The 24,735-nt window shown below is 40.6% G+C and overlaps 1 protein-coding gene across 2 annotated transcripts in view; it reads right to left on the bottom strand.

Annotated features, from left to right (window-relative positions):
* The window catches only part of AOAH (acyloxyacyl hydrolase), a 182,945-nt gene that overhangs the window by 66,758 nt on the left and 91,452 nt on the right, over positions 1 to 24,735 (bottom strand). For both annotated transcript variants that reach the window (XM_061414123.1, XM_061414124.1), the window contains exon 12: positions 13,314 to 13,405. In XM_061414123.1, coding sequence (XP_061270107.1) covers positions 13,314 to 13,405 — 92 coding nt within the window. The remainder of the gene's footprint in view (positions 1 to 13,313; positions 13,406 to 24,735) is intronic.

Below are 24,735 nucleotides of genomic sequence, written 5' to 3'. Positions count from 1 at the left end.
ATGCATTTGAATAAGTTCTAATGAGGTGGATGAAACTAGAGCCTATTATAGAGAGTGAAGTAAGCCAGAAGGAAAAACACCAATACAGTATACTAATGCATATATATGGAATTTAGAAAGATGGTAACAATAACCCTGTATACAAGACAGCAAAAGAGACACTGATGTATAGAAGAGTCTTTTGGACTCTGTGGGAGAGGGAGAGGGTGGGATGATTTGGGAGAATGGCATTGAAATATGTATAATATCATATATGAAACGAGTTGCCAGCCTAGGTTTGATGCACGATACTGGATGCTTGGAGCTGGTGCACTGGGACGACCCAGAGGGATGGTATGGGGAGGGAGGAGGGAGGAAGGTTCAGGATGGGGAACACGTGTATACCTGTGGCGGATTCATTTTGATATATGGCAAAACCAATACAATATTGTAAAGTTAAATAAAATAAAATTTTAAAAAATCTTATTAAAAAAAATTCTGAGATACTATCAAGCTGAATATCAGGGAGTAAGTCACACACAAAAACAGTGGGGCTTGGAAGGCTAGCAACCGGGTGAGGGAGAGATAAATGGTAACATTTGATCTGAAGGATTAGGACAGGGGAGTATACAGGGATAAAGGTGGATAACTTACAGACTACACAGACTTTATTCAGGGGCCTCTATGACTAGGAAGTTTTAAGAAAAGGGTGAATAATTTTCTTTCCAAGTGGTTGAAGGTGAGGCCAGCATGGGGCCAGGGAATAGATTAAAGAATTTTTTAAATTCCTTCTGGTTCTTTGATACTAGCCACAGCCCAGAGCTCTGTATAAACCTTAATTCACTGCATCACAGAAGAACCAAGGTTTCAGCCTTAGAGAGAGATAAACATGCAGAATATGAATTGTGTATTCAGAGAGTCTGGCAATGGGCTAATTATGCAGGGGGAGTTTGCAGGGGTGAGGATGACTGCAGAGGAGGTCCTAGGAGTTCAGACTTGAAAAGATTAGCAAGACAGCATGATAGATTTTGAATCTGGAGCAGCAAAATAGTACAGGGAAATAGACTTCATGGGCATCATGTTCAATAATTCATGAGCTGCTGTACTCACACGGAGCTTCTTACCTGTTAACTTTCCACTAAGATTCCTTTCTCTGATCTTCTCTGAGCTGGCAGCGTTATAACTCTCTCCATCCTCATGTTTGCAGCCTCAGATATGATTCTGGGCCACTGTATCAGGGTAAATATTAAACTGTGATAAAACTTGGGGATTTAAGCCTGTGGATATTTATAAATCCGAAAAGATCACTTGTGGCATAGAAGAAGATTGTTTCAGTAATCTCAACAGTGTTTCTCAAAGGATGCTCTGTACAACACTAGTTTCATGAGATGTATCTTTCTCACAAAACATACACACATCACATAGCTCTGTGGTCAAATTAGTTTAGGAAATGTTTCATATTATACCTTGGAGCAACATTAAGAAAACGAAGATCATGGCATCCGGTCCCACCACTTCATGGGAAATAGATGGGGAAACAGTGGAAACAGTGTCAGACTTTATTTTTCTGGGCTCTAAAATCACTGCAGATGGTGACTGCAGCCATGAAATTAAAAGACGCTTACTCCTTGGAAGGAAAGTTATGACCAACCTAGATAGCATATTGAAAAGCAGAGACATTACTTTGCCAACAAAGGTCAGTCTAGTCAAGGCTATGGTTTTTCCTGTGGTCATGTATTGATGTGAGTGTTGGACTGTGAAGAAGGCTGAGCACCAAAGAATTGATGCTTTTGAACTGTGGTGTTGGAGAAGAGTCTTGAGAGTCCCTTGGACTGCAAGGAGATCCAACCAGTCCATTCTGAAGGAGATCAGCCCTGGGATTTCTTTGGAAGGAATGATGCTAAAGCTGAAACTCCAGTACTTTGGCCACCTCATGCGAAGAGTTGACTCACTGGAAAAGACTCTGATGCTGGGAGGGATTGGGGGCAAGAGGAGAAGGGGACAACAGAGGATGAGATAGCTGGATGGCATCACTGACTCGATGGACGTGAGTCTCAGTGAACTCCGGGAGTTGGTGTTGGACAGGGAGGCCTGGCGTGCTGCAATTCATGGGGTCACAAAGAGTCGGACACGACTGAGCGACTGATCTGATCTGATCTGAAGCAAAGCTTCTGGGGCTTATTGAAGTCTCTGATAAACCTTACACTGATTAAACTTGTTTTCCTTTATTTAAATCAGCACTTCCAAAATTTATTTGACCTAGGAATATTCTTAAAAATGTGCATAATACCTTTTAACATCTTGTGGGACTAGTGCTTCACAGAACAGGTTTTGAAGAACATTGATGAATTACCTCTGTGATCTATATTTGAGCATTATGGCATGGCCTAAAATCTCAAGTTCAGTCAGCTACAAGAATCCTACTAGAAAAATTTGGAGGTTGTACATATACTTTGGTCAATCTAGATTGCAGTCAAATTATATCATTCCAGACAAAAATTCACATCAATGCTTAATTTCTTCAAATAGCAGATCTTTCCTTTGTTTTATACTTTCTACTTGACTACTGAATGGATAATTTTACTTTAAATTTATTTTCTCCAATTTGTTGACTGCAGTTATTTTAATATTGTGATGACTTTTTGCTAATTTCTTGTAGAACATATTTATTTTAGAACACACTTAGAAATCCAAGGGCTTAAGTTACACTGATTTATTTTTATATGTATCCCGTTATGCAGCTGGTGATTCAATTCATGCTGTTTATATTCCTCCTCCCTTGTCCCTGGCGTTTTCCCTAAAATGTTAATTTCTGCAAATCTGATTTGATTTAGGCAATCTGAGAAATTGCAAGGGAAGGAGGTTTGTAGATTGTACCACACTCTGCAAATGTAAAGTAACGTCATTATGAACTTACTCAGTGATTCTTATTATTGAATACCAACCACAGTGCCACACAATGTGCCAGGAGCTCGGGCTTCAGAGAGAAGTCAAGCCTGATCCCTGTACTGGAGATGCAGAGTCTGGTGTGGGGTGGGTGGAGTGGTCAGACAGTGAGTAAACAGTTATGACAAGTGAGATGATATTGGTATTGAAAGAGCAAAATAGGAGCACAGGAGAGAGTCAGATGGGGGTTAGTATGAAGATGCTGTCCAAGGAACTGACTCCTAACTTTGGTTGGTGAAGTACAAATGGGAGTAACTAGATATGACAACAATGAGGCTTAAATGCCTATGAAAAATATTCAAACTCACTCATAATCAAGAGGTTACATATGAGAACATATGTAATAAAATAAAATGCAATAATAAAACAATATGCAATAAAATAGTTTTTGTTAGATTGGAAAAAATTAAGAAAATGGGCAATATTCAGTATTGACAAAGGTGTGGGGCAACAAGTATTCTTATGCAATATTTTGGGGAATGTAAATTGGTGCAGCCCTTTTGGAAAGATTATAATAAATTAAAAATGTATACCTTCTGATCCAGCACCTTTTTTCCTAAAGACATTCTCACATGTAGTCATAAAGAGAACCATAGGAAATTCATTAGAGAACTAATGGAATTTGTGAGGACTTGGAATTAAGTTGACTGTCCGTCAATAGGAGAATGAAACAGCCATACTATGAAATATCATGCAGAATTGCATCAGAATGCAAAATGCTTCAAGAAGTATTATGGAAGCATTAATTTATAGTATATTATGCACAGTATGATGTCATTTATGGGAAAACCCCAACAAAACATTTATTTCTTTATGTAACAAACACATAGAAAGAGTCTGTTAGGAAACCACACTAAATTGATAACAGGGCTTTCTTCTGGGAATGGGAATGAAATTAGGGGAGGGCTCTGATTTTTTTATTATATACCTCAGTATTTTTTTGGAAAATGAAATGTGTTTGTGGTTTGAATAAATAAATTAAAAATAAGTAGGGTTAAAGGGGACATTGTCTCAGTGGAGAGATTGGTCAGTACAAGACAGGAAGAGTCCTGGGCCAGGAGTCGGTATCCTCGGCCCTTCCTGCCCCGAGCAGTGCCTCCATTGCCTGCACTCCATCCCTTCCTGCCTTGTCTAATAACTGTTTCCGCCTCTGTCTGCCTTTCTCCCTCTTTTGGCTCCTTCTATCTCTACAAGCATGTGGTAGGATTTCTCATCTAAAAACGTCTCTCTTATCTCTTATTCCCTATGAGCTATCACCTCACTTCTCTGCTCCCTTTGATAGTAAAACCTGTTTAGAGTTGTGTATGTTCACCTGCATTTACTTCTTTACAACCTGAACCTATTCTCTCCAATCAGACTTCCATCTCTGCCCCACTAAATGTGTCTGGTCAGAGTGTCACCATGATCACCATCTGGACACTCAGTGGCTCTTCTCAGGGCTCATCTTCCTCTCCGTCTCCCACCATCTAGCTTCTGGGCACTTCTCCTTTGGAAAGACTTTCTTCACTTGGCATCCAGGACACTAACTGCTTCTGGTTTCCTTTGCCTTTTAGGGCGGTTCCTTCTCTTCCCTAACCTCTACATGTTGGCATCCCCCAGCCACTGTCCTCAGCCACTTTTCTTTTTCACACTCATTCCCTGTAATAAAAGATCTCAATTTTTTGCTCTCAGGACCACTTTATATTCTTAAAATTATTGAGGAAATCAGAGAGCTTTTGTTTATGTGAGTTATAGCTGTCAATATTTATATACTGGAAATTAAAACTTAGAAATTTAAAAAATCATTTAATTATTAATCATTTAAAATAATAAATCCATTACATATTAACATAAATGAAATATTTGTTTTCTAAAAACATTTTTTTTCCAACTCCTCCCCCAATTAGTGGGAAGAAAGGCATCATTTTACCATTTGGCTAATATCTTTAATGTCTGACAATAGAAGACACCAGGGTTCTCAAATCTGCTTCTGCATTTGTCTGTTGTGATGTGCTCTTTTAAGGGAACTATACGAAGGAAAGCTTGTCTTAAATATACATTTAGGTGGAAAAGGGAGTAAAATTTTAATATCCTTTTTAGATAACAACCAATTGCCTTCTTTGATTCTATACCAAAACTCAGCAAGTAATTATCTCTTAAAAGGCCGATTAGTTGCCATATGGAATCTGAAATGGACTTTTTGCACCATGTTACATTCAAATGATCTAGCTTGTCCTTTGAATGGCATGATTTCCTATATCAAACATTGGCCATTTAGAAAATATTGGTTCACCGAGTTATGCAGATATTCCAAATGTTGACACAACTTATGATGTTGTTGTTCTTGTTCAGTTGCTAAGTCTGATTTTTTGTGACCCTGTGGACTGCAGCATGCCAGGCTTCTCTGTCTTTCACTATTATTTCCAGAGTTTGCGCAAGTTCATGTCCATTGAGTCAGTGATGCCATCCAACTATCTCATCTTCTGTATCCCCCTTCTCTTCCTGCCCTCAGTCTTTCCCAAGATCAGGGTCTTTTCCAAGGAGTCAGCTCTTCCCATCAGGGGCCAAAGTATTGGAGCTTCAGCTTCAGCATCAGTCCTTCCAATGAATATTCAGGGTTGATTTCCTTTAGGACTGACTGGTTTGATATCCTTGCTTTCCAAGGGACACTCAAGAGTGATCTCCAGCACCACAATTCGAAAGCATCAATTCTTCAGCACTCAGCCTTCTTTGTGGTCCAACCCTCACATCCATACATGACACCTTATGACACAATATTGAAAATTGTGTATCTCATTAGAAAGGACTTGGAGTAATAGGAAGTTGTCAAGTTCATAACAGAAGATACAATTTTTAAAAAATTCTAAATTTTCTCTGAAAGCTCAAATTTTATGCTTGGCAACCAATACTGGCAGTTGTTTCCCTTGAAGTGACAAGCTCATTTCATTCATTGCAGATATAATACCTGCCATATATCCAAGTCTAAATAACTATAATTTGTTTTCCAGTCTTTTTCAACAAAAGGTGTTCTGTGAAAAACTGACTAATTCAGTTTTCAACTCCCTCACACAAGTGCTTTTCTTTAGGCCAAACATCATGTTTTGTTATGTAGCAGAAGTGCTCTATGCATATTTCTATTTCATCAGATGACATTCTTAAAAATCATGTACTTACTTTAATAAAATTAATATTTTTTTCCTATTTTATAGGTGAAATTTTCAAGGGCAGATGTCCTCTCTTTTTTAATCTAGAAGGTGTGGAGGTGAAGACCACTATGATTATTAATATGGCTTAGTGCAATTTTGATTCATGCTCATATGTCAGCAGTTTTATTCACCATTGCTTTTTTACCTCAGGTAAATGGCTACACAGTGCAAAAGACAACTACTGTCTTAGCATTGTTGTGAAGATACTGTTCTTATCCTGTGGACCCCCTGAAAGGGTCTTAGAGACCCAGAGGTCCATGGACCACACCTGGAAAATCACTGATGAAGTCTGTCTCCCATTCCAGTTGGCCTCACCCAACCTCAGATTACCAACTCTCTGGCTAATTATTTGTTTTGCAAAGTATAATTATAAGATGGCTAATCATTTGCAATTATATCACATATAATTTTTGAATAATGGATTTAATAAGGTTATTAAGCCCATTAGTGCCTCATACGTACATGTCTTCTTTTTTTTTTTTTCAAACAGGAAATTAGGTTAGCAAATCTTAGCTTCAAATCCCATCTCTCCAATTTTATGTTTTTAATGCCCCAAGTGACTTGATTTGGAGTTATACATTGCTTTTCAAAATTGTTCTCTCATATAATGTCTATTGGGTTGGAGAGAATAGATAACCTTTAACACTCAGATTCTAGGACACTTCTCATCAAAGACGTGTGTTTGAATGTCCTTGAATAGCATTACTGTGCCACTTATAACAATGGCTTTGTCTATTTCTTTCTAGGTGTTTGACTTGTTTCTGGCCCAAATAGCAAATTTAAGTCAGAAGCAGAGGGAGCAGCAGCTACTCTAGAAAATTCCATCTACTTTGCACCAATTTATGTTGGCCCACTGGTCTCACTCTTATCTCTCGAGCTTGATATGGTAACTTTGGTCATTGCTTTTGGTTCTTTTGGCTTTTGTGACTTTTAAAAATTTATTTTTGGCTGTACTGGGTCTTCATTGCTGAGCATGGGTTTTCTCTAGTTCTGGCAGGCGGGGGTTACACTCTAGCTGCTGTGTGGGGACTTCTCATTGTGGTGGGTTCTCTTGCAGAGCACAGGCTCCAGGGCATGTAGGCTTCAGTGGTTGTGGCTCATGGGCCTAGTTGCCCTGTGGCATGTGGGATCTTCCTGGCTCAGGGATTGAACCCGTGTCTTCTGCTTTGACAGACAGATTCTTGTCCACTGAGCCACTAGGGAGGCCCTGGCTTTCATGACTTTCTAAGGCTAACAGCAGTTTCTTACTTTTTTTTTTTTAAGTTGTGATTGTTGCCTTGCTCTTCTCTCCAGCTGGGTCTGCCTCCCAGCTTTGAAGAACTTCTTTATCATTTAGCCCTGGCAGGCAGAACTTCTCTGACTTCTGGCCTCACTTTCAGAAGGGGAGTTGGATAACCATAAATGCTCAGGTTAGATGTGTTGGGTTCAGGTGATTATTTCTGTTAAGGATTTGGAGTCACCCGTTTTCCTCTCTGGCTGTTGCTTGGAGAAAATAGTATGCATGAAAGATAATAATGGAGAACCACTTTAATTAATAGCTGGTCAAACACCTAATGCAGGGCTTACTATGCATGAGCTCGACTTCTATTACTCAGTAACCCTGGCCCTACATAAATTTGGTTCTTAGAACATTTCAGACTCTGACCCACAAAATTAGTCACAAGCCACAGTTAGCTAAGGGTTGGAGAAAAGCATAGGAGGTGGCAAGAAGGAGGAGCATCTCTCCCCAGCAGTTTTCCTAATGGCTCTAATTCAAGCAGCAGCTAAAGAAGGACACGGACTCAAACGTCATGTTGCCCTAACAGCAACCAAACTTGAATAACAGAGAGAACTTCAGAGATCAGCAGGTGCAACTCCCCTTCATCACGTAAATGAAGTCCAGGAACGCTAAATGTTCCACCTGCAGCCACATAGAACCAGCACCCTTTCATCTGTCAACACAGACTTCCTCCTACTCTACTATATGGACTCAAAGTGCTCTGGAATTTTAGATGCTGCTTTTTCTGTTGACACACATTACCATTTAAGTTAAAGATGTACAAAATAATGATCTGACTTACATCTATCATGAAACGATTATCACAATAACTACAATAACTTTGGTGAACATCTATCATCTCTTATGTGCTCAGTTGCTTAGTCATGCTCGACTCTTTGCCTATGGACTGTGGCCTGCCAGGCTCTCTGTCCATGGGATTTTCCAGGCAAGAATACTGGAGTGGGTTTCTATTTCCTCCTCCAGAGGATCTTCCTAGCCCATAGATCAAACCCATGTCTCCTGTGTCTCCTGCATTGTCAGGCAGATTCTTCATCACTGCACCAACTGGGAAGCCCCATCATCTCTTATAGATACAACATAAAATATTACTTTCCTTGTGATGAGAACTCTTAGGGTTTACTCTCTTGATAACTGTCATATATAATGTATAATAGGAAACTCCAGTACTTTAGCCACCTCATGGGAAGAGTTGACTCATTGGAAAAGACTCTGATGCTGGGAGGGATTGGGGGCAGGAGGAGAAGGGGATGATAGAGGATGAGATGGCTGGATGGCATCACTGACTCAATGGACATGAGTCTGAGTGAACTCCGGGAGTTGGTGATGGACAGGGAGGCCTGGCGTGCTGCGATTCATGGGGTCATAAAGAATCAGACAGGACTGAGTGACTGAACTGAGTGCTAACTTTGGTGAACAAAGTTATATTTTTATAACTTTTATAACTTTTTAGTTTTATATTTATGATTTTGTATATAATGTCCCTAGTAATTATTCATCCTATAACTGTAAGTTTGTACCTTTGTACCTTTTGACTGTCTTCGTCCAATTCCTCCTCCTCCTCCTATCCTTGGGTAACCACAAATCTGATCTTTTTCTATGAGTTTGTTTTTGAAATATAATTGAACTATAACACTGTGTTAGTTCCTGATACACAACATAGTGATTCAATATTTTTATGCATTTCTAAATGATCACTATAATAAGTCTAGTTACCATCTATCATCGTACAAAGTTATTACATAATTATTGACTATATTTTCCTCACTCTACACTTCACTCCTGAGACTCAGTTTGCACCTGGAAGTTTGTATCTCTTAATATCCCTCATCTATTAATATATTGCTTTTAAACAAGAAGTTCTTCCTTCCTGAAGTTTTGGTATTGTTTTATATCCTTCTATATAGGTTACTGGGCCTTGGCTTCTTTAACTGAAATAGGATTTTCCCGTTACATTAGTTGTGTTTTAATGTGTTCTGAACACAAATAACTATTTTTAATCTTCAAAAATAGTTTTTTTTTTCTTGCTTCTAGAGTTCTCCCTATTGTCAGGCTCCCAGCTCCTAAGCTGCCAGCCTCATTTTTTGTTTTTGCCTTCAACCTACTCAATTTCTTTCAGAAAGCACATAGTTTTAAGGGATATTACTTTTTGAATTTTCTGAAGCCTGAGAGTCAAGAGAACAGATTTTATTAATGTTGACTCAACTGAGTGATGTAAAGATTTATAAAACTAAGTGGTTATGTTGTCTTTAAATGCATGCATGTAATTTCAATTAGAGTTACTTTCATCTCATAAAGGAGATATTAAATTTTGAGTGGGTGGAGGGTTTGACAGAAAAAAAAAAGGAAAACAACCATCTTCTCTTCCAAATGACATTTTTTTTTGCTTTCAAAGGTACATTTTTTTGCTTTCAAAGGTACATTTTTGAAATAACACTGTGAACATCCAAAGGGTGAGGCAGGAGGCATTTTCCAGAGATCCAGTTGAATAGAGAAATCCATAAATTTCATCCCATGTTGATAAGCATTTGGACCCAAAGGAACATTTGCTCAAAATGCCTGAGGCAGCTGCCACATCTCTCACAAACACTGCTTCTAAGTCAATGTTCTGCTTATTCTGATTCTGCCAGAAGAGGATCCTCATTCTAATGCCAATATCTCTTTAGTGATTTTTACACACTTCATAACTCTTTGTTCTTTAAAGGAGATTGGCCTAGCACAGGTTATCTGAAGGAATAATTTGCATTCCCTTCATGGATCCCAGCCCTGTCATCATGGCAAAGGGGCTCGCATAACTCAATGGAACTATGAGCCATGATATGCAGGGCCACCCAAGGCTAAAGGTTCATAGTGAAGAGTTCTGACAAAATGGGTCCGCTGGAGGAGGAAATACCAACCCACTCCACTATGTTTTTGCCATGAGAACCCCATGAACGGTATGATTCTCAAAATCCTTCGAGCTAGGTTTTAGCAATACATGGACTGAAAACTTCCAGATGTACAAGCTATGTTTAGAAAAGGCAGAGGAGCCAGAGATCAAATTGGCAACATTTGTTGGATCATGGAGAAAGCAAGGGAATTCCAGAAAAACATCTATTTCTGCTGCATTGACTACACTAAAGTCTTTGACTGTGTGTGTGAATCACAACAAACTGTGGAAAATTCTTAAAGAGATGGCAATACCAGACCACCTTCCCTGCCTCCTGAGAAACTGGTATGCAGGTCAAGAAGCAACAGTTAGAACCAGCTATGGAACAACTGATTGGTTCAAAATTGGGAAAGGAAGACATCAAGGTTGTATATTGTAACCTTGCTTATTTAACTTAGATCCAGAGTACATCATGTAAAATGCTGGACTGGATGAATCACAGCTGGAATCAAGATTGCTGAGAGAAATATCAACAACCTCAGATATGCAGATGATACCACCCTAATGGCAAAAAGTAAAGAAGGACTAAAGAGTCTCTTGATGAGGGTGAAAGGGGAGACTGAAAAATCTGGCTTAAAACACAACAATAAAGAGACTAATGAAAGGTTGTTGCTGAACCACAAAAGACGCTGGGATTCTTGGCATCCAGAGGAGAAGAATTCAGTCTGGGGCCAGAGACGAGGCTTGGCTGCTCAGAGCTTTTGTGTAATAAAGTTTTATTAAAGTATATAAGAGCTAGAGAAAGCTTCTGACATAGACATCAGAAGGGGCAGAAAGAGTGCCCCCTTGCTAGTGTTAGCAATGGAGTTATATACTTTTTAATTAGTTATTACAGTGAATCAAAAGAATGTCTGGAGGTTATAAATACCTTACTAGGCTCACTCCCATAATTTACATTTTAAGATAACAGGATTAGCCAGGTTTTTTCCCAGAAACTGTCCTCAAGCAAGATACATTATTGTTATATAATCCTAAGGAATGTAGAGGAAAAAAAAGGTTTGTCCTTTCCTCTACCTTGAGAATTCCAGACCCCTCTCTCCTTGGGGACCCCCAGACTTCTTATCAACCTGCCTAGGAATTGACTCTCTCACTAAGATGATGGCATCTGGTCTTATCACTTCATGGCAAATAGTGGAAGCAGTGACAGATTTTATTTTCTTGGGCACCATAATCACCGTGGATGATGACTACAGCCATGAAATTAAAAGATGCTTGCTCCTTGGAAGAAAAGCTATGACAAACTTAGGCAGTGCATTGAAAAGCAGAGACATCACTTTGCCAACGAAAGTACATACAGTCAAAGCAATGGTTTTTCTATTAGTCATGTACTCCAGCTGTGATTCATAAAGAAGACTGAGTGTCAAAGAATTCATGATTTCAGATTGTGGTGCTGGAGAAGACTCTTGAGTATCCCTTGGACAGCAAGGATATCAAACCAGTCCATCCTAAAGGAAATCAACCCTGAATATTCATTGGAAGGACTGATGCTGAAGCTGAAGTTCTAATATTTTGGCCACCTGATGCGAAGAGCCAACGCATTGGAAAAGACCCTGATGCTGGGAAAGATTGAAGGCAAAGGGAGAAGGGGGCGGTAACGGATAGAATGGCTTGATAGTGTCACTGACTCAATGGACATAAATTTGATCAAACTTTGGTAGATAGTGGAGGACAGAAGAGCCTGGCGTGCTGCAGTTCATGGGGTCACAAAGAGTCAGACATGACTTAGCTATTAAACAACAACAAAAATAATTTGCATGACAATATATGAGATGGTTTAACAGAAGCTACTGCTACAAGGGACACACTGAATGGTGACACCCTGGGGCCATCATACTGCTGTGATTTTGCTTAATGGGGATCCATTGCAACCCTTATTCCAGACAGAGAATTCCCTTTTCTATCGAAAGGAGTTAAATATATTCTTTGTCATGGCAGCTACATGGTAGAGAACACAGAAGCAGGTGGCAACTAGACACTAAGAGAAAGACAACCAGATAGCTTGGGCCCCCACAAATATATAGAGAAAAAACCTCACACAGAAGGTGGCCAACCAGCCAGGGTGTGCTCCTTCTTGGAAATAAAGCTGATAAGGACAGTGCTTAGAGTCAATGTGGAGCAAGTTCCGTGAACAGAGTGTGTTTGTAAATAGCAACACAGAGCCTAATACAAGAAGGTGCTAGGTCAGCGTAGACTAGCTCAGAATAGAGATAATTTTCACATAAGCCACAGCTAGATGGTTCCTTCTTTTGTGTCATGGGGTCAGAATCTCTCTGCAAAGCCCTTATAAGAATTATAAGCCATTTGTGTCTGAAGAATCAAAACTTTTTCTCTCCCTTTTACCCCACTGACTTTCTAAGGAGGACCTGTCTGCCTGCTGGGTTCTGAAGGATGATGGGTGGAAACTGCAATAGGATTGGGGAACTAGTGGGATTTCATATCGATCAGAGAGGAACCCCCTGGTCAGAGGACAGAATAGATGCAGAAAGGACAGGGGGCACTGGCTGTTCCCAGGCCCCGAGTCAACACCCAGGGACACAGAGCAGGCTGGGTCTGGGTGACACTCATGACTTGTCATGCGTCATCTCTACTTTCAACTTCCGAGCATTAAAGCCAGAATGACACTAGGACTTTGAGGCTTGCCTATTATCTTTTAAAATGTTAATGTATATATATGAGTGTAAATAAGAAAGTAAACTTCTTCGTCTCTTGAGTCAGAAAAATTCAGTGGTGTGCTAGAGTCTTTCTTATCAGAGGTCAACTCTAGGGCCCCTGAGCAGGAGTGCTCTTTCCCTGCCAGCACAGATAGAATGTAATTTGCAGGATGCTCCATCACAAGCTATGATGATGTGAGTGTGTCAGTGGTGGGTTTGTTGTGTCACTTGTGTTCCAGAAGCAATTTCTAATGATCCTCATTTTAACATCTTGGGAACAAACCTCATCTCCTGTTGTTCCTTACAAAGACACATTGCCATGTGTGAGGGTACGCAGACATACATACCTGCTGGTGGAGTACAGAAATCCAGTAGTACCAGATAGCTGGGGCCAGTCAAGCTCATTGGTAAGAGCTATTGGTAAATTGAGGAAGGATTTCTAAAGGAAAAACAAGGTAGTAATTATCAAAATGGTCACTAGCTTTCAACAGGGAGTAAGGTTGTCTATTGCTCAGGCATTGCCCTCTGCCTGTCTCTCTCTCACCTTGTTAATCTCTTTAAGGGACTTTGCATTTAAAGCATATGCCTCTTAAGGTTAACCATCATCAGAAAATTCACAGAGATCAGCATTCACTCTTAAACTGGCTTCCATTCAGCTCCTGTGAAAGATGTAGAAGTATGGCATCTCATACTCATCCCTCATTTGAGAGGGATGCTTCAGGACATGGGTAAACTTTCAACTATTTAATTTCTAAGATTTTCTCCATTTTTAAGGTTGGGTAATCAGAAAATTGATCGTCTGAAAACTAATAATACTCAAGCCTCCAGCAAAAATACCTTCCCTGAGTTCACAGCTATGCCTTCAGTTATTAAGATGGTGTCTCCTGACATCCTTGGGTGGGTGGGGGTTCTTAGACACCTTTGCAAAATCTTATGGTTCCTTTTCTCATGAAGATGCACATATACTCTTGTGATTTTGAGGGGTTCACAGAACTCCTGCAACTCTTGCACAGCCTCCTGTTCAGGAACTCCTGACATGGAATTCTAATTCTAATTTAAACTAGAATTCCTTTGAACCACATTCTATGACTTATGCAAAATCACAAAAGAAAAATGTTGCTAGCTATGTCTCCTGATTGTTCCTTAATATAGATGATATCTGGGATAAACCCCTTCTCTAGTCTAATTCCTAGAAAAAGCTCATCTAGAATAATGTGTTTGGAATAGGCTTACCAGATTTAGCAAATAAAAATGCAAGTGCTCAGTTAAATTTGAATTCTATAAACAAAATGTGGTATACATATTCAACAGGATACTACTGAATCTTAAAGCGAAAGTGAAAGTGTTAGTTGCTCAGTCTGACTCGTTGTGACCGCATGAACTGCAGTATGCCAGGCTCCTCTGTCTATGGAATTCTCCAGGCAAGGATACTGGAGTGGTTAGCCATTCCCTTCCCCAAGGGATCTTCCTGATCCAGGGATCCAACCTGGGTCTGTTGCATTGTAAGCAGATTCTTTACCATCTGAGCCACCAGAGAACCCCATTCAATCTTAAAAAAGAAGGAAATTCTGATACATGCTACAATATGGATGAATCTTGAGGAAATTATGCTAAGTAAAAGAAGCCAGTTTAAAAAAAAAAACAACTCTTGCACGATTCTATTTGTATGAGGTATCATGTGTGTGTGCACAGTTGCTAACCAGGGATTGAATATGAGGTATTCAGTTCAGTTCAGTTCAGTTCAGTCGCTCAGTCGTGTCCGACTCTTTGCAACCCCATGAATCGCAGCACGCCAGGCCTCCCTGTCTATCACCAACTCCCAGAGTTCACTCATAACTTTCCTTCCAAGCAGTAAGCGTCTTTTAATTTCATGGCTGCAGTCACCATCTGCAGCAATTTTGGAGCCCAAAAAATAAAGTGTGACACTGCTTCCACTGTTTCCCCATCTACTTCCCATGAAGTGATGGGACCAGATGCCCTGATCTTAGTTTTCTGAATGTTGAGCTTTAAACCAACTTTTTCACTCTCCTCTTTCACTTTCATCAAGAGGCTCTTTAGCTCCTCTTCACTTTCTGCCATAAGGGTGGTGTCATCTGCATATCTGAGGTTATTGATATTTCTCCTGGCAATCTTGATTCCAGCTTGTGCTTCTTCCAGCCCAGCGTTTCTCATGATGTACTCTGCATAGAAGTTAAATAAGCAGGGTGACAATATACAGCCTTGACGTACTCCTTTTCCTATTTGGAACCAGTCTGTTGTTCCATGTTCAGTTCTAACTGTTGCTTCCTGACCTGCATATAGGTTTCTCAAGAGGCAGGTCAGGTGGTCTGGTATTAGGGGTTCTTATAAGAAGAGGAAGAAGGGACATGGGTACTGGACAAAGGCCATGTGATGATGAAGGCAGAGACTGGAGTGATGTTTTCACAAGTCAAGGAACACGAAGGATTGCCGTCACCAGAAGCTAGAAAAGAGGCACAGGACAGATTCTCTCTCAGATCCCTTAGGAGGAATCATCCTGCTAATATCCTGATCTCCAACTTCTAGCCTACAGAATTATGAGAATAAATTTCTGTGGTTTTAAGCCACCCAATTTGTGGTGCTGTGCTGTGGTAGCCCTAGGAAATGATGACATGGCCTGAACTGGACAATTTGCTTATAGTTCTCATGAGGGTCCAAGATATAAACCCTTCTCAAAATGAGTCATGTAGTAGCTATATTCACACACAGTGGTTATCCCATGCTGTCCTTCCCTTTTTCCCATGGTTCTGTGAACTTCCTTCACTCCCTTTTCCTCAATCATCTTCTCCTTGTACATGCCAATCCCAAGGTCCCCAGCATTGTTATTATTCTGAGTGCTATTTGCAGCACAAGTGGAGGCTGGAAGTGGGTGGGAGGTGGTTGGGAAGGATGGCTTCTTGGAATACAACTGTATTTGTTATGGTGTTCTTGCCTAGAGAATCCCAGGGACAGAGGAGCCTGTTGGGCTGCCGTCTATGGGGTCGCACAGAGTCGGACATGACTGACGTGACTTAGCAGCAGCAGCAGCTGTGTCAAAGGAGCAGAAACTAACTCATGGAGGCTCCCAATAAGTCTCCACAGTGGATGGAATTCCAGCAACTGATACTTTGTCCCCTCTTGGCAGGAAGCACCCACCACTTTCTGCTCTAAACTCCACCATTACCATGACTGAGCTACTCTCTCTTTCAGTTTCTGTTTCTCCTGACACTAAAATAAAATTCTTTTTCTGCTTTTTCATCTCATTTTTTCCCTAGGTCTTTCTGCTTATAATATATGTTTGCTGTAGGATTTGAGAATATTCAATTCTACTGGAAAAGACAAGAAAAACAAATAGAGTGGATGAAACTCATAAGACGTGTTAAGATAGTGAGGAAGCAAGTGGTTTGTGAAATGCAGGCAGAATTTATGAGCTGTGCTAAGTAAGTTAGCAGCCTGTAAAAACACATTAAAACTCTAAGAATGACACAATACACCCCCACATTACTCTATCACCATTTCTTCAGTCATCTGCACAATGAAAACCCAGATTTTGAAAACTGAGTATGGAACTGGGCTTCTGATTCTGGGTGGGTCTGCTTTCTCTTCCGAAGAAGGTAGTAGGCAAGAACTCTTCAAACATAGGGTGGTATGTCTGATATCCTCTGCAACCTGGAATAATAATGTCAGGGATGGTAGTTGTGACGTGTGCTAGCAGAGTAGGGGAGGGAGTCTGTTCTAGGAATCAGGAGATCTGATTTCTATGTCTGACTCTACAAATTCAGTACAATTTCATGATTTGGATATGACATACTGGAAATGGGTTCCATACTCCATGCAGCCCCCATTCTCAATCAGAAGTGGGTAAAAAAAAAACTTTATCTTCCTGGTCGAGGCAGAAAAGATGTTGAGAAAGGGGTAGGACTGGTGAGGAAATGGCCAGCAAACCTATCTTGAGAAGGGAGGGTGGTCTCCGTTCCCCAGTATTATCCCAGTTGTTCTCTCTGGATCAACCTGAAAAAATGGTCTCAACTACCTTGGAGAATCCTGGACTCTGCTGCTCTCCAGGAAGCCCTTCCTCACCAGTCCTGGAATTACCCCCATCAGGAGTGGACAGCGGCTGGTGCTGAATTGCCACTGGGATCAGGGTGGGTGTGTGTGCATCCCACAGCTGGAGCCCTGAAAGGCCCAGGAAGGTCACCTGTATAGGCATATCCTGGTTACTTGATTAACCTTGAAATAATGCAAATCTGTGTTTTCCTGGTCTAATAATTCAGACTTCATTGATGGTGTTATGGCAAGGCTTTACTACTACTAGCTGTGCAAAAGTCAGGAAAATATAGCTTTACTAGTGTTCCTGTTCTGATATCGCTGACTGTTAGACTATCTACTTCAACAAGACTGTTGGGAGAATCAAGACAGCATCGTATTTAGAGGATGGATCACCTACCATCTCTCTTTCAAAGTGGGTTGTTTCTGGTTTTAAGAAGAATAAAGTTTATTGCCAGAAATAATAGAAAATATTTGAGCAGACAAATGGAAACCTCACATATTTTTTTCTTCCTTAGTAAATTTGGTAGATAAAAATGAAAAGTAACAGCCATTAATAGCAAAGGTTTTATAGACCCTAGCATAAAGAGAATGTTTAAGTCATATCACATTAAACACTAAAAGCCTTATTCACGCAACATTATACTCAAGATATTTCAGGCACTTAAGGCAGGAAAAATGCAAATTAAGATCTCCCTCATCAACTCTTGCTTATTCCTCTGGAGCATTATGTTCTCAGGAAACTCATCTTAAGTGTACCTTAAATGTACATATGTGGAAAGACTTAATATTTACCAAGAAAAAATTTCCAAACTTGTAAACAGCACCAGAAACTCAGTGAGTATTAAATCAACTACTGCATTGCTTCAAATTTTCTTCTGACTTTATCAATGACATAAAAATGTTTTATATCATAACTGGCAAGTGTATAGCATTTTTGTGTAATATTTTCACTTAACATTACTTTGTGTGTATTTCCATACTTTGAGAAACCTCAGTGGTTCTCATTTTAATTAATCTTAGTATGTATAATACTTTGGGTTTGGGAATATTTTAAGCCCTAGCTTCAATAAGCAACTTGTACTTTCATTTCATAAAGCCATCTTAAATGAGAGAAAGAGAATAATGGCATCCATCACCCATATATCTGGTTCTGCCAGCCTTTCAATGACTAAGGGAATATTCTTGCTACCTTTATTTTACTGTTTACATTTGAGCCCTCCCCATCCAGCAAGGCTTTGCACAGAGTATTCTTTAAACAAACAAACAAACAAAAAAAAAACCTCTTAACTGAGTTAGACCTAAATTGACTATTTTTGAAAAGTACAAAATCACATGGAGAAATCTGTAGCTAACTGCTATTTGAAAAAGATACCGAAGATATCATCAACAGTTAAACAAGTCTTTTTAAAAATTTATTTCCGAGGAACTAAATTCTCAGAGCAAACAGGTTTGTTGTTGGTCTTTTGATAATGGAGTGAGAGTCTCAAGACCTGGGAATCAGAGACAATAGCTCTATCTGTCTAGCATTTGAGACCACGGGGCTCCGGGTCCTGTTTGGTCTGCCGTTATTTCATCTGTCCCGCAGGTGGCATAGGTGAGGTTCTTCCCGTGCTTTACGCCTTTCGATCCCACTGTGCTACTGAACTGCCTCCTGCCTTCTCAGGAAGGTCCTTCCTCACTGCCCCTCCTCTGCACCTCCCCCCACAACCATAGTGCCTTTTTCTTACAGGAATACCGAATCTATGAAACTTGACGGGTCTTCCTTGACTCTCACACACGCTTTCTTCTTCTGGTCCCATTCTTTAGGCTTTGCTTTGTGCATAAATCTGAGAAATGGGCTATTTCCTGCCATCTCAGTAAACAGGGATTTCACAGTCATCAGGGACTGCAGCTCTCCTGTGTCAGCTGGTGAGCCCTGAGGAAACTCAGGAAGGAAAAGAATACCTGCCATCTAGCAGCCATCAGGCTACAACTACACCCTAAGGTGAGCCCTGAGGAAACTCAGGATGTGGAAACACAGGATACAGCCCCAGTTAGCTGAGGTGCATGTCAAAACAAAGATTTTAGTGAGCCCAGACCCTTACATCTTCCCATATATAGAAAAGTGCTAAATTCCTTAACTTGGAATATCTGGTTTTCTTTAACTAACAATAATCTTATGATGTTCTGACTACCTGCTCTTTGCTGCAAAGCTCCTGTGTATACTCATTCCCTCCTTTCCTCCTTGGAGCAGTTTCTCAGAGCTATCTAAAATACTGTCTCTCATTTTGCCCCAAATAAAATTTAACTTGCAACTCTCACATTGTGCATTTTTAAAAGTCAACAAATCTTATAAACTAATGTACACCCATTTTTGGTGCTTTAATGTGCTGTTTCCCAGATACCTTTTGCAATTTAAACCAGAGTGGGGAAGGGAACTAATCTCAAGTTCCCCTTATGTGCCAGGCACTGAGACAGGAAACTTATGAAAATTGTTCAACCTTATGGAATCACTCTGTGAGGCAGGGATTAGTTTTTCTTCCTCTCTTTCTCCTCTCTCTATTCCACACATGCTTTTTGAATAACTATCATTATCAGATGCTGAATATTACCTCTTAAAATGAACAAGTACCCAGGTCTCATATGAATAGCAGTGAATTAAATAACCATGCTTTATCCCAATCAAAGATACTGAAAAAGGGCCTCTTAAATGGCACCCCCCACCCCCATCACTGGTTCCAGTCTGAGGGAGATTTTTGTATTTTCTGTTAGTGAATCCCTTACACTGGGCAGTGGGGCCCAGAAAAACTACTGTGAACAGAATTTAGAGGGAGTTTGGACAACTCCCAAATCACAGAGCTGGTAAATAGTAGAGGCTGGGATTTGAACCCAGGTTCTGGTGGAACAGGGGCTTCTCTGATAGCTCAGCTGATAAAGAATCCACCTGCAATGCAGGAGACCTGGGTTTGATCCCTGGGTTGGGAAGATCCTCTAGGGAAGGAAAGGGCTACCCACTTCAGTATTCTGGCCTGGAGAATTTCATGGACACGGCTTTTCATAGCCTTCTTGTATCTGATCCTTTCTTTTCTTTTTAGCTGCCAGATCTCCTAGAATCACAGCGTTAGCTAGCTGGATTTGCTAGGTGTTGAAAATGAAGCCTCCTGCTGAGGAATGGTCTTTCAGATGCTGTTTCAGGTAAAAAGTTGAGAAATCTATACATAACTCTAGAGTTGCCTCCAACTTTTCCTCCTCTGTCTCTTTTATGGAAGCCATGCATAACTTATGAAGAATGCAGAATAAGTATTTTGCAGATAAATATTGAAATTATATGTGGACCCTACATAGACACCTCTGTAAACACCCCATTCACATTCCCAGGGCCTGTTCTGGCCTGACACAGGCTGAGGAAAGGCAGCCACAGGGAAAGAACAGAGCATTCTGCTGCTCTGGAGGTTTATCTTCCAGAGCGACCTGGCAGATGAAGTTCTGGGAGAACAAGGAGAGGACATTTCATCAGGTTTCTGCCTCTGTAGTTGCAGGCGTAACTACAGCAAGCAGCACTGTTCGTGCAGCCAATGTTTTATATAGACAACTTCAAGAACGTAGTGTAACTTTGAGTTAGATTTGCAAACTTTAGAATTTCATGTGCAGTGGGATAAGGCTATTGTCAAAGTCCCTGTGGCCCTATCATTCATTAAAGAGTAGAGAGACAAAAAAGAGAGAGAGAGAGAGATTGAGAAACGCAGCAAGTGCCAGCCTGACATTCTGTCTAGAGGGGCACAGAAAATAAATACTTCCCAGCTGGGTAACCTGGAAGACTTTCCTTAACTCCTCGGTGTCTCAGTCCCTTGTCTATAGAACAGACAAATAACAGCACCTGTATCATTGGAAGGTTGAGAGGATTAGAAAAGATAACCTACACCTAAAGTTTAGAATTGGAAATGCTCAATAAAAGCTAGCTGTTAGTGGTATTGACAAGAAAGAAGGTCAGGGTAATAGAAAGGATACCTATTCCACATGTGGATATTTAGAGAAGGAATCTTAAAAGAAGTGTTATCCAATGTAAGCCCTGTAAGGGTAGTAAGAGGAAGCCAGTCAAAGAGGGGGAGGGGCAAAAGAGTTTAAACATTAGCTATGCCATATGCTTCAGGTGGCTCAGTGGTAAAGAATCTGCCTGCCAAGCAGGAGGTGCAGGTTTGATCCCTGGGTTGAGAAGATCCCCTGGAGAAGGAAATGGCTAAACCAACTCCAGTATTCTAACCTGGAAAATCCTATGGACAAAGGAACTTGGTGGGCTACAGTCCATGGGGTTGCAAAGAGTTGGACACAACTTAGCAACTAAACGACAACAATGTCATATGGAAAATCACAAAGCTAAATTCATCATATTATATACACAGAAGACCAGTAAACCACCCTCCCTAACCAACCCCAACGCCAAGTGTGCCAGTTTCCTATTGCTATGTAACAGATTACCTCTAAATTCAGCAGTCTACAACATACTATATATAAGCAGATCAGTAACAATAATTTCTCTGCTCCTGCGATGACATCTATTCAATGCACATTTAAACTTCAACTTGAGCTAAATAAGTAATTTTCAGGGAGGAGGTATAGCATTTCATCTTTAACCCTATGCCAGTCCAGAAACTTATGGGGGCAGTGAAGATATAGTCAAACATAGAATTCTAGAAAATATGACCAGTAAATATAAAGAGGACAGTATGGTAGGCAACAATTTTTCATCATTTTGCCTGAAAATAGCTCTTTTTATTTTTTTATTTTTACCTCATCAGCTCCTCATAGTCTTTTCCTTTTCCCTTTTCTATTATTTATCGTTTAAGCTCTAACCCCATGGTTTATTTATTCGATGAATGAATGGAGGGATGCATTTATCTAAGTGCCCCATATCCAGTGAAAATGCATTGTGTAGCTGGACTTTTCATACAGAATTAAATTCTTTCCATCACCATTTTATAACTTCCCCAGTGGCTCAGTTGGTAAAGAGTCTGCTTGTAATGCGCGAGATTTGGATTTGATCCTTGGGTTGAGAAGATCCCTGGAGGAGGAAATGGCAACCCACTCCAGTGTTCTTGCCTGGAGAATTCCATGGACAGAGGAGCTTGGTGGGCTATAGTCCATGGGGTTGCAAAGAGTCTGACATGACTGAGTGACTAACTTACACTTTCACTTTCATCATCATTTCCAGAGGGACTGGAGAACTATATCCAAATTCATAAAAGTGAGAAAACAAGAGTTCAAAATGTCATGTTCTTACACAAAGATAATTGCAAATCAATCTTTTGTGGGGCAAATGAAAAAAATTCTTTCACAAACAGAAAAAACAACTCCTCTAAGGGCCAGGAACAGATAACAATGAATGAATATTATAAAAGTCCAGTCTTCAGATACCATCACTGGATTTTATAAAAGTTTGGTCATTTCTGAAGCAGTCAGGCTGCCATTTGTCTTGGTGCAGGTGGGGGGGGGGGTAGTTTTCCTCTTTTGAGAGGCAACATCCAGCCTTAGATTCTAGAAGAAGCCCAAAGTCCACAGTCAAACTACAGAGTTGAGGAGAGGGAAAGCCGTTACTGGGGCACCTAATGAGCAGGCTTGAGCTGTGCTCTCCATCCCACTAGCTCACTCAAAAAATTGCTCTCATTTTCGTTCTCTCCCCTGTTTTACCTTCACCCAAGAAGCTGTCACACAACCTCTCTCTTTCTATCTTTCCAACTCAAGTCAGTGCTACAGCCTCTGGCCAGGGTCCCTGCCTCCTCACACGCCCCCACCATCTTCGGCAGTGTATCCCAGAATCTCATGGGGAGCTTCTTTAAAACATGGATTCTGTTCAGGTAGGTTTGTGCTAGGGCCCTAGAATCCTTATTTTTCAGAAGTGCCCTAAATAGCTGCAGTCACTAGCCAGATTTCAGAAAGGCTGCTCTACAGGTTACTACAGTTACTCAACACCATCCTCACGTGGCACCACCCACTGCCCCAGCCTCTTCTCCCAGTCCTCTCTCTCCCACCACTCAACCACCTGTGGCCCCTCGGACCTCAGGGCTTGTCACAAGCTCTTCCTTCTCCTTCTTCCTTTAACCAGTTGCTGTTATTGGTCAATGGAGAAGGAAATGGCAACCCACTCCAGTATTCTTGCCTGGAAAATCCCATGGAGGGAGGAGCCTGGTGGGCTACAGTCCATGGCGTCGAGCATTAGCTAAATCCTGACGTTCTTGATTGCTCTGACCTTCCTCTGTGAGGTACCTTCTTCCTGCTCTCATCACACCTTATTATATGAGAGGAAAGTTTGTTTCCATTGTAAATCACTAATTTGGAGATTCTTTCACAGCAGCTGAGCCTATACCCTGCTTGATTAATAATTAATCTTTTGAGAAGGGATGACCTACCCTTCCTTTTTTCTGGCTAATATGTTATCAATGTGAAATCATGACCTCCTTGGTTCTTTTTTTTAATTGAATTATAGTTAACTTATAATGTGCTAGTTTCTGGTGTATAACAAAGTGATTTAGTTGTATATACATATTATATACATATACATATTATTTTTCAGATGCTTTTCCATAATAGGTTTTTACAAGATATTCAATATAGCTCCCTGTGCTATGGGCTTCCCAGTGGGGCTAGTGGTAAAGGACTCATCTGCCAATGCAGGAGACTTAAGAGACCTGGGTTCAATCTCTCAGTTAGGAAGATCCCCTGGAGAAGGGCTTGGCAACCCACTCCAGTATTCTTGCCTGAAGAATCCCATGGACAGAGGAGTCTGGCAGGCTACATGTCCAAAGGGCAAAGAGTCAGACATGACTGGAGTGACTTAGCACATACCCTGTGCTATCAGTAGGTCCTTGTTGTTTATGTATTTTATATATAGTAGTGTTTATATGTTACTCCCAAACTCCTACTAAATTTATTCCCTTTGGTAAACATAAGTTTGTCTTCTATGTCTGTGAGTCTATTTGCATTTTGTAAATAAGTTCATTTATAACATTTTTTAGACTCCACGTATAAGTGATAGCATATGACATTTGTCTTTGACTTACTTCACTTAATATAATAATCTTTGGTCCATCCATGTTGCAAATGGCATTATTTCATTCTTTTTAATGACTGAGTAACACTCCATTGTGTATATTTACTCTTTGGTTCTTCTTGATCTACTTTCCTTTGGGTTCTTTATCAACTAGGCTTTAAATTCTTGGTGATACCATCTTCAGTTTCTGCTTCTGGAATCTTTGAACCTTGTATTTAATTTTTTTCTTTTTCTTTTTAACACTGAAAACATTTTGTATTGGGGTATAGCCAATTAACCGGAGAAGGCAATGGCAACCTGCTCCAGTATTCTTGCCTGGAGAATCCCGCGGACAGAGGAGCCTGGTAGGCTGCAGTCCATGGTGTCGCGAAGAGGCGGACATGACTGAGTGACTTCACTTTCATTTTTCACTTTCATGCATTGGAGAAGGAAATGGCAACCCACTCCAGTGTTCTTGCCTGGAGAATCCCAGGGACGGGGGAGCCTGGTGAGTTGCCGTCTATGGGATTGCACAGAGTCAGACACGACTGAAGCGATTTAGCAGCCAATTAACAATGTTGTGATAGTTTCAGATGAACAATGAAGGGACTCAGCCATACATAAATATGTCCCCATTCTCCCCCACGTCCCTCTCCCATCCAGGCTGACACATAACATTGGGCAGAGTTCCATGTGCTAAACAATAGGTCTTTGTTGGT

The sequence above is a fragment of the Bos javanicus genome, chromosome 4 (assembly GCF_032452875.1).
Source record: "Bos javanicus breed banteng chromosome 4, ARS-OSU_banteng_1.0, whole genome shotgun sequence".
Taxonomy (NCBI): domain Eukaryota; kingdom Metazoa; phylum Chordata; class Mammalia; order Artiodactyla; family Bovidae; genus Bos; species Bos javanicus.
The sequence above is the reverse complement of the archived record's forward strand: the minus strand, read 5'-3'. Positions and strand labels throughout refer to the sequence as shown.